At 36.2% G+C, this 10,877-nt stretch overlaps 1 protein-coding gene across 1 annotated transcript in view; it reads left to right on the top strand.

Moving 5' to 3' along the window:
- Nucleotides 1-772: 772 nt before the first annotated feature.
- LOC124162306 (DNA topoisomerase 3-beta-1) overlaps nucleotides 773-10,877 on the top strand; it is a 31,562-nt gene continuing 21,457 nt past the window's right edge. The window contains exons 1-5 of the mRNA XM_046538794.1: nucleotides 773-967; nucleotides 1,061-1,203; nucleotides 1,644-1,841; nucleotides 6,702-6,869; nucleotides 9,224-9,352. Of these exons, the coding sequence (XP_046394750.1) occupies nucleotides 877-967; nucleotides 1,061-1,203; nucleotides 1,644-1,841; nucleotides 6,702-6,869; nucleotides 9,224-9,352 (729 nt within the window). The 5' untranslated portion in view covers nucleotides 773-876. The remainder of the gene's footprint in view (nucleotides 968-1,060; nucleotides 1,204-1,643; nucleotides 1,842-6,701; nucleotides 6,870-9,223; nucleotides 9,353-10,877) is intronic.

The raw sequence follows: 10,877 nt of genomic DNA, 5'->3' as shown, positions 1-10,877 counted from the left end.
GTCACCAGCATCTCCAGGGTGACGTCATAGATCGTTGCTCCAAAAAAATCACATCCCTACCTCCCAGTCGCGTCTTCGCTCGGTTGTCAATTGTGCACCATAGTTAAGAAAATTTAAAAATCCATACCATGGGCAAATGATGATCTGACTCATTTCAATTTCAGAGTGAAAATTTATATATAAAAGAAAAAAATAATGCCAAAGTAATGATAGTAAACTGATAGAGTTAAAAAATGGTATTGAAAAGACGAATTGGAATTTATTATAATTGGCGATTACTTCCCTGTATTAGACATTTCAATTAACAGAAGATGGCCCATACCTTCCCCTTCTGTTGAACAAGCAGTACAACCTTTCTCTGGGCCCTAATTTTTTCTTCGCGCATTCTTACGGCGATCTCAAGTTTTTTTTTCCGAGGACATGACTTCCCTTTGGTTTTACTTGAAGTGGGTCGCTTGACGAAAGATACATTTTCATAAGATTTTTACACCATCTGCTTCATGCATTTTTTCCTTGACTGTAACCAATTTTCAAGAATGATGTAGCCCTTTAAAAACAGGAGAAGCCCTCCGGTCATTTTAATAACTCACTTTGAATGTGTAAAGTAATTTTGAGAATCTCTAGAATTCGAGACTGGAAGATATCTTCGATCATTATCGTGCCCTCTTTTTAAAGGCATTCATAAATAACTCGGCGGGTAATTCGGAAGAAGTTTTTCAATTTTACCGATAGGTGGCAGGACGTAAGTACCAAAATAAGAAATAGCTGAATGTGCACATGCGTGGTAACCTGTTTATAGCACCTTTGAAAAGGTGCTATTATATTTTAATGGAATTTAACGCAGTTTCTTAACATTTTTGGAAAAATTCTTACAAGATGAAAGTGGCATTGATGGTGGCCGAAAAGCCGTCGTTAGCGGCTTCTTTAGCCAATATTTTGAGTAACAACAAATGCCATACACGTAAAGGTATTTAGGAGCTCTACTTCGTAGACGTTAAAACTATTATTCCTGCATTTATTTACATTTTTATTTAATTGAGTGTATTGATCTCTATTTAAGGTTTCAATCAATCATGCTCGATTCATGAGTGGAGTGGCACATTTAGAGGAGAGTCTGTGCAATTCAGAATGACATCAGTATGTGGGCACGTAATGAGTTTGGACTTCATAGGAAAGTACAACAATTGGGATAGAGTTGATCCAGTGAGTAGATCGTGTTTACGTTTCACTATATCATTATACCTTTACTCAAAAGGTGGTGCCGCCTATACATTCTCTATGTTCATGTTAGCATGGTCATGTTGTCAATTTTCATTCATTGGGTTGTCTTTGTATGTCTGCCTCTTGGCGTTATGTTTAACTTGTAGAAATATCCGTCAATTATAGTCAGCTTATTAGTTGTGCGTTACATTGAATGTATGATAATAATGGTCTTTTTACTTCCGATTAAATTATCCAGCTATCTCTGTAGCAATAGAAATTCATTTTATTTTAATTGATGATATCAAAGGATCAGGAATACCTAAGCTTGCTTTGTGTTAATATTCCTCATAAAATTACCTTACTCTTACTTTATTATTAAGTAAAATTACGCCTAAGACTCATGGAATGCATTTATTGAAGACAAAACTTTTTTCTTATAGGTTGAGTTATTTTCCTGTCCAACTGAGAAGAAAGAAGCAACTCCGAAATTAAAAATGCCTGCATTTTTAGCTCAAGAGGCAAAAGGTTGTGACTATCTGATTCTTTGGCTCGATTGTGATAAAGAAGGAGAAAACATCTGTTTTGAAGTTATGAATGCTGTCCAGGGAAGCATGCGGAGAGATGTTTACAATCTTGATGTAAGTATGATCACCATTTATCCTTTTCTATTTCTTTATAGTTGTAGAAACACCTAAGTATTCATAACTAAACTCTTCAGAAAATAAGTAAAGAAATAATGAAATAAAGAAAGTCATTTCACACAATTCAGGTTATATAATGATATTGGCAGGTCTGTATCAGCACATAAATTGAAAAAGTTTTGGCTCAGCATGCATTATGAAAGAAATATACAAAGGGCTGATGTACAGTATTAAATTCCTTTTTATTTTTGTTATTTTGACTGTGTATCATTTGACTGGTTCTAACTCACATTTGCTGGCTTTCTATGGAAACGAAACAGTTTAAAATGAGTTTTAAATTATTGCCTCTATTTACATGTGGTAAAGATGCATTTAGGTTCAAATCATTCTCAGTGAGACATTATGCAATTGAAAATGACTTCTCCCAACCAAGCCAGTTTCACTTCGTACTAGTTAGTTGCTATGCATGTCTTTATCTAAACTTCCCAGTGTCTTCAATAGTTGTGTCCTGCTCACTTTCTGCCAATATCGCTCAGAATGTAAGATTCGAAATTAAAAGAAGAGACCAGCATTGGTTGAAAGCATGTTTAAAGAGTAACGTGGTCGCCAGGCATGTATTTGGGAAGAAGGGCCTAAGCTCTCCTCACTCCTAAACTTTGTTCAGCTTTCCCAAGTATATTGTTGCAACCAACTTAAAACAATCTTTGGAAGCTGTAATCATTGGTATAAAAGCATTTTCTGTTCATGAATGTGTATTTTAAATAGCATATTCTTCTTGATAAATTCATTTTATCTAAGCATGAGAAGGGAATAATGCCAGAGGATGTTGTGGAAGTTCATTGGTAAGTACAATAACTTCCAAATAGTGTGTTTCAGCAATAAAATGTGAGGTTTCAGGCGAGATGGAGTGGAAACGGGACATAATGAAGAAGCAGGAGCAAGTTGTATATTCGTCATACTTCCTCACTGACTCCATCCTCGGTTTTTCCAAGCACCTGTGATTGTACACCCTTCCCTTCCTTTCTTCCCCTTCCTCCGCCTTCTCGTCTTACCACCCCCATCCTGCCAATTTAAGACGTTGTACACTTTCATATATTGTATCTGATGATGCTGTAAGTGAAACTGGTAGTACCAATAAATTTAAAATTGTGGAAATTGCCCCTGCTTCTTCATTATGTTTCAGTAATCTTGGGTGGTTTGATGTACACCTTTCCTCTCAGTTTTTTAATGTAATTTACCTTTGACATAACCATAGTTTTTCTCTTTCGCATTCATCGTTCTTGTCCTCACCTTGAATTGGGGTATAGTATGTGTGTCTTGTATGGGGAATGTCAAATGTAGTTAATGATAGCAAAGATATGGATATGGAGCGACGATTTAACTTTTTTGAAAATTAAGGATGTGTGAGTACTTGAAAATTTAAGTTGAGTAGTTGGTACTCGACTTGAGTGCTTCGAGTACCATTAGGAATGTCGAGTCAAGTAGTTTCGTTTACAGAGCTGTTGAGGGTAGTAGGTTCAGAAATCTGCCGACAGGGGGCAATATCATGAAAAGCATGTATAAATATCATTTGTGTTGTTGATAAATTATTCTATTGCTTAGGCCTTGGAATATCAACTTGCTTTAAACATTACTTTGGCTTAGCAGTCAATGTGGGCACCAAATACCTTCGGCGGTGGTGGCCAACACTCTTCTAATTCGGGGGCATTTTTGGAGTGGATCACAGTAGCGCTAACATTTTCTCATACGATAATTTTTTGCCTCACCCTACTTTCTTAAAAATTGTTGATTTCTTTGAAAAATCTATTTCAGTATGACATACGTCCATTGTTAATTGTTGTTTATTCCTTTGATGACATGTAGTTTCCATCTTGGACTTATAGAATAAAAGATTCTAAGGTTCATCAAATGAAGTGGAGATAAAGAATAGTTTAGTTCTTCACGGGATTCCCACCATGTGAGGTGTTTAGTCTAGAGTGAATCCCCTGGTGCATTGTGTGACAGGAAAGCACCAAGTCTTATATTAAAGAATGGTTTATTTTGCTCTACAAAACTAAGTTCCTCTGTCAGTTCGCTTCACCACTTAAACGGTCTTTTACTGCCAACGGGCGGGTATATCAGCCCTCGCTGGTTGAGCGAAAACTGCCAAGGGCCGATGTATCGGCCCAAATTATTTCACTTTTTTCCGTGATTGTGGCCTTTTCAACGGCTGTAATTTCTGTAAACCCCCATAATCTATCTATGGTTATAAGATATAAATATATCTTAATAATTGGGAAAAAATCTAGGCCTATTAAATAAAATTAAGTACATAGCTGAAAAATTTTTAAATGTGAAATGTTGCTAATTCCGGAAAATAGCCTTGGCAGTCTTCGTACATCCCGCCTGAAATGGGCTGGCTGTAAAAGGGTTAAATTCCATGGAGATTTGAGGTGCAAAATATCGCTACTATAAATTTTAATAAAAATTTCCCAGTTTCAGAAAATCTTGCATCTTTGGCAAGAAGGTACTTATCGGTAAGCTCTTCTCGGGATTCCCACTGAGTTAAAGTATCCATTATATTGAACATTTCAGGCTCCGACGATAGTCTGCAGCCCTGAGTCGGAGCTTGAGATGTTGGCTATTATTGATAATTAAACCAGTGGGAATCCCGAGAAAAGGATGCCCACATTATTCACCGAGAAATAATAATATACTATTTCAAAGTACTTGTTAATTCCAGAAACAAACGTGTGCATACCAAAAGACAGTTATCTTCAGTGTAGGTAGGCAGTAATACCATAATACTGTAACGTGAAGACGTCAAAAGCTACAGCCTGAACATGTAGAATAATTGGTTTTTTGGCATGAGAATTGGGAAGTATCTAATCTTACATGATTCATTTACGTAAATAATATTTATTGTGACTATGCAAATGACTTTACTCAGGGCTTTTTTTAGTAGTTAGGATACACATTCAAATTGAAGTGTGGATTTATATTACCAGAGTTTAATAGGGTGGTTTCCTATAATTTTTTTATTGCCTAAATCGAAAGATTATTACTCCTGGAGTACGTATTTCATGCTTTTAGATTTTTAAATGACGATATCTATTTTTCGCGATTAAATGAAAAGTGAAAATTTTCAAGCGCGCAAAAACGAGACGCGTAAGTATGAATGCCGGGAAATCTCTCTCCGTGTGGCGTATTTCTGGTTCCCGCTGCCGCCCTGTGAGGTGACCTTGAGGCGAGTTGAGCGCTGATACGACGCAGGCTGCTAGCGGGTAGCTGAGTACCCTGCTGGCTGGTAGCGCTTGGCTTAAATAAGATTATTAATACCTTATCAAATGAAGAAAACTTTCCGACCTTAGCCAGTTTTAATAAGTGATTATTAAGACATGTTTCCCTGAGCTCTGCGCCTCATGCATGCATTGGTAACCTCAGACGACGTATAACTCCTATCTTCTCGTATAGAAACTAGGTCCCTGTGACGTCACGTGGAGTGGCATCGCATGGGCGCCAATCTGGCCCTTTTCAAATGAGGATAAAAATGGACCATTGCCATTCGTCTAAACCGGTATTTCTAAAACGAAATAATTTGTATATTATGAATACAGTAATGGTGGGTAACGAATCGCAATCAATGCCTTTCGTTTTATTTGATGAAGGAAACTACCCTATTCATTTCAATTGTGCTTATTGAACTGTTTCAGACACGATAATATTCTTTCATCTCCTAATTCTGACACAATTGCCACCAACGGTCCGCGTCATCTTTTCCTTTTTACATCAGGATGAGCATTCAGAAGAGAAAATTTGCATGGGTTTTGGAAAAGTGAGAATATGTCGGTGCATGCATTATCATATTGCTAGATCCAGAATTTATCAAATTCGACTCGATACTCACGAGTAGTTTACAACTTGACTCGAGATCAAAAAGTACTACTCGCTCATACCTTTGGGAGTGATAGTACAAAATGAAGTCTCTTTGCTTTGCAAAATTTGATAAGAAGTCAGCCGAATAGGAATCGTTCATCATGGAGCAATTCATTGATCTTGGAAAACTTTATCAGTGACGCTATTATCAATTTTTTATTCAAGGTTTTGTGCAAAAAATTAAACCCATGACTGTGGCAATGAAGCCCATATATTTTTAGTTACTTTAAGAGTTGGAGGTAAATATGATTTCAGCACATGCTTTGTTCTTATCATGGACAATTCCATAAAAATGAGCAATTTTTACATTTGACTTTAGACCAAAAAAGTCATTCAATAAGCTCGTTTGGTTCTTGTTTTATTTGGTAAACACTTGATGATAGAAGTGTCATATTCTTTGCCATACTGTATCAATTTGTTTATAGGCAATGTCAATGTACATATTCCATATATCCATGGAATGTGTAAACAAAGTACATATTTCTCTCTTTAAGTTAGGATTTTTCAAATTTTTCATATTTCATTGTACCATTTGGAGTGTCATGTCCAATTTATTTTCCAATATGGTTTCATCTCTCCTGCTTTTACTATGAGAGGAAATGTCTTGTTTGAATCTTTGATTTTTATGTGAATACTCTGTTATGGAAGTCTATTCATGGTGCATCTATGTTTTGCTGTTTGAAGAGTTCTCGAGATTGCTACATGGTCGGGAAGTACAGGTGGAGAACTCTTCACTCAGTCTATTTGCCAGAAAAGCACTATATACATAAATCTTTCTTTGTTTTACCGACTCAAAATTTGAATCTGTGTCTATGCATTTTTTGAATGCGTGTATATGGAGGTAGAATACCATGACTACGTACAAATCAGATGTATGGGAAGAAGTTTAAGGGATACTCTTCTTTTTTTTTAATCTTGGGCTTTTATTTTTTTATATTTCAGACTGTGTATAGAGCCAAATTTTCAGCCATTACTGAGAAGGATATCAAAGCAGCAATGGCCAACCTTGTAAAGCCGAATGAAAATGAAGCTAAAAGTGTTGATGCTCGGCAAGAATTGGATCTTCGCATTGGTTGTGCATTCACCAGATTTCAAACGAGGTTCTTTCAGGTTTGTTGTTTAATCTTCTTATTGTCAATTTTGCTGTGGACACCTTATCTTGAATAGCATACTGAGCTTGGTAATGGAATACACTGCCTACTTCATTAAAAATCCTTTTAGCAGTATATATTAATCTTATATTATTTCATATGTGTATTGGGAATATACGTGTTAGAAGTTAATGCTGTAATTTTTTAAATCATGAATGGTCATAAGTACATTTATTGTGCCAAACATTAGTCTCATAGCACTCTTTTATTCCAAACATTAGGAGTGACCATTTGCAAGTTTATACTTATTCTTTCATCCATAGACGATTGACAAGTCAATTGAAAAACTAGTTTTGGAGATCTTTACATACTTTCTCCAACTTTAATTCTTCTGGTCACCAGACATTTTCACTTTATTCAATTGAAAGCTCATTTTTATTTTTCTAATATCCCCATAACCTTGCATTGCTGAGGTCAGCAGCCAAAGTATCCTTTCGTGCTAATAGAATTAACTCCTGATGGTGAAGTAAACTGGCATTAAAATGGAATACATGTCTAAGTCAGCCATTCATAATAAACTCTGCAACTACCATTATCCATTCAATCCATTTATAATCATGCTTAAACAGTTTAATCTTTACGATGATTTTTACTTCGATCTCTTTTAATTAAGGGTTTCAAATATCCGTTAGCGAAGTGAATGGTGTACGGTGGGATGACGTCAGAAGGTGTTTTAGGTCCTGTGACTTTTAGCAATATTCCAGAACTTTTAATAAGCATTTAATGATGTTTGTGGAGTACTAGGAGGGTTTTGGCTTATACTATATTTGGAGTCATAAGAAAATTGTCTATTCTATGAGACTTACTAGCATGATGAACAAATTTCATGCATGTTCCCCATTGTTAACTCCAAAATGACATTCATTAAATTAATTAAGCTTTTTGGTGTATGATTGGTGTAATTGGTTAGCATACCTGACTGGCAATCATGAGATCCAAGTTCGAATTTTGGCTAATCCAAACAGTTTTTCGTGGCGAACTTCATCCTCTATAGGTGTATATGGATGAAAAGAGATGAGGCTTATTGCTCATCCCTAGAAACCCAGTGAGAAATGGGTGGTGGAATCCACGTGGAACCCACGTGGAGATGTAACGTGGATACCATGTGTTTTTGGTCATGGAATCAACATGGAACCCACGTGGAAATTTGGTGGAAAAATAAAAACAAACCTTCTATATATGTGTCTACGAATTTTCATGTGCTCTCATGGCTGCCTTTCCACGAATTATATAAAAATAGAATGTGCGATACATTTTCACATAACTAGCGTGGTTTCAGGATGATAAATGACGCAATGTCACCAGAGAGTTAAGTTCCACAAATTAGAAATTCTGTTTAACATTTTATGCTAATCACCACAAATCCACTTGAAATCAACGTGGATTCCACGTGGGTCCAACCACTCAATATCCACCACCACCATATATCCACGAGTCAACGTGGATTCCACGTGGGTTCCACGTGGATTCCACCACCCATTTCTCACTGGGAATATAGCTGAATTAAAAAAAACAATCAACATTAATAGTATGTGTTATTTGGACTATGTACTAGGCTCGGTTAAATTTTGTCTTTAAAGGAGTATTTTTGTTCTTTGTCTTATTAATGTTAATCTTGTCTTGTAATTAGTCTCGTCTCGGCGGTCGAGACGAGAATTTCATTTCTCAGGATTGTCGGGACGAGACTTTCGGTGGAGGGCTTGAAAATTAAATTGAGCATATAATTTTGATACTTGGGCATGTTAAGGGGTCCATCAATGTTTCTTATTATTTTAATATAATAAAAAAGAAACATTCACTTGTAAATTAACAAAAAAGAAGAGATCATAGTCTCTTTTTATAGATTTTTTAAAATCTTTTTGCAATGTTTATTTATGGTAACTAAGGTTCATGGTTACCTGTCAATTTTGGTTAGTTAAATTATAAAATATGCTTAAGTTGTCAATTCTGATCTTATATTACAACTATTTTTAGTTTTGGAAATACATAAGATGTCTTAAAATAATCTTTTTATTTTCTTGTAAGTTAAATTATTTTCAATGTCTAAAATAGAAATAGTTTTATTTCTTTCGGGGAACTGGGAGTCTCGGCGGGTGTCAAGAAATCTCGAAGAGGCGAGACTTCTCGACTCTCGTCAAGACTCTTGACCCAGACGAGACTCGCAGCGCTGAGAGTCTTGTCCCGATAATGCCGAGAAATGAAATTCTCGTCTCGACCGTCGAGACTCTCGGGTGGTCAAGAGTCTTGCACAGCCCTACTCGTAATACTGTTATTGATACTTATGGATTCATTTTTATATTGCTATTTTCTTAGGGAAAGTATGGGGACTTGGATGCATCTTTGATTTCTTATGGCCCCTGTCAAACACCAACGTTGGGCTTTTGTGTGCAAAGGCATGATGAAATCCAAACTTTCACCCCAGAGGCTTATTGGATTATTCAGGTTTGTTTCCTCTTAACTTTAATTTCTACTCCCTTCATTTGTCTCCACTCAGGAATAAAAGTATTGACTAATTTTCGATAACCTTAAGAGTATGGAACCATTTCCCTATGGAGTTAACTTCTGCATTGTTTCTTGAATGGTTTGCTCAATGGCTTCCATTATTATGTATGTGAATTGTTGGCAACATTTTCAATCACATCTCTCGTGAAGTCTTCATATTGAATTGATTTTATAATTTTTTGCATGCATTTCAAATAATTATTGTAAAAAAATATATGATTCAGAAAACCCTGCTGATATTGTGAAAGAAATTTATGTTTTCTTCTTTAAAATAAAGGGTGCATGTTTACAGTTGAACATCAATTGCATAGGATTGAATTAAAAAAATGACTGATATTCCTGGAATTAAGTTCTTAAAAAATAGTCAATTTTTATAGAAGCATGCGAGTGCAGCATAGAAGGAAACAAAATATTTCAAGTTCTCAAGAACTTGATCTTAGAAATACGTCAAATGATGACCCTTGTTCTTGGCATGTTTAATTTAAAGCAACTAACAATAAGAATGTCTCATTCCTACATGATGGTGGATAACACAGTGTAATGTCCCATAGTGGTCAAATGCAGGGGTGGTCTGGCCAGATCAGCTAGTGGGCGATTGCTGAGGGACCCGAGCTAAGGGGGCCCCCACAACACTCGCGTCTATCGTGAAGTGTATCTCAATAAAAGGTGTTACAAAAAAACATTAACTAAGATTCCCAGAACCAAAGTTTTTTGTAATTATAAAGTCCTACGTTTTCATTAGTTGCTATATTAAGAACTTACTGAGTGAGAAAATATCATATAGTAAAATAATTAAAATAAAGGTGTCAGAAGATTAAATATAACCTAATGCTTATTTGAAAGGGCTATTCAAAAAGGTAATTTAGAGATTTTTTAAAATGCAATTATATGGAACAAATTCACTAAATAGTTAATAGAACCATAATCCATTATTACAGATTATAAGGTACGAAATAGTATTTTTTCATAACTTTTATCTAGTTTTAAGAGCCAGAATTACGTCAAAATCCATTTCCAACTATCCAGTTTCCTAAAATTTTCCGGGGAAGGGGCCAGGACGAGGAGGAGGGCCCCATAATGAGTCCCAGGCGAGGGCCCCCAATCACCCCAAACCGCCCCTAGTCAAATGGAGCCATGAAAGCATAAGAGCATGTCTATTCAACCTTGGATCTTAACCCTTTCACTGCTGTGAACGTACCTAGTACGTTCGCACGGCAGACTGCTGTGAGTGTACTTTTTCTTCCTCCCTGCCATGCACTTTTGCCGAAGCACTCCGAAAGGTTGCTAATCCGGAACCTTATCCTCGACGAGCTCACCCACACAGGACCTTCTCATCAACCCTACCGGTGGGGCGCCTCCCTCCCGAAAAGTGACCACTCTGACTACAATTTGAAAATCCATCAATCAATCCGATCATCAAAAAATGATTGTTTTCATCGCACACCTGCCAATCAAGCAATCAAGT

The sequence above is a fragment of the Ischnura elegans genome, chromosome 7 (assembly GCF_921293095.1).
Source record: "Ischnura elegans chromosome 7, ioIscEleg1.1, whole genome shotgun sequence".
In the NCBI taxonomy this organism is placed as follows: domain Eukaryota; kingdom Metazoa; phylum Arthropoda; class Insecta; order Odonata; family Coenagrionidae; genus Ischnura; species Ischnura elegans.
This window is presented reverse-complemented; position numbering and strand designations above follow the sequence as displayed.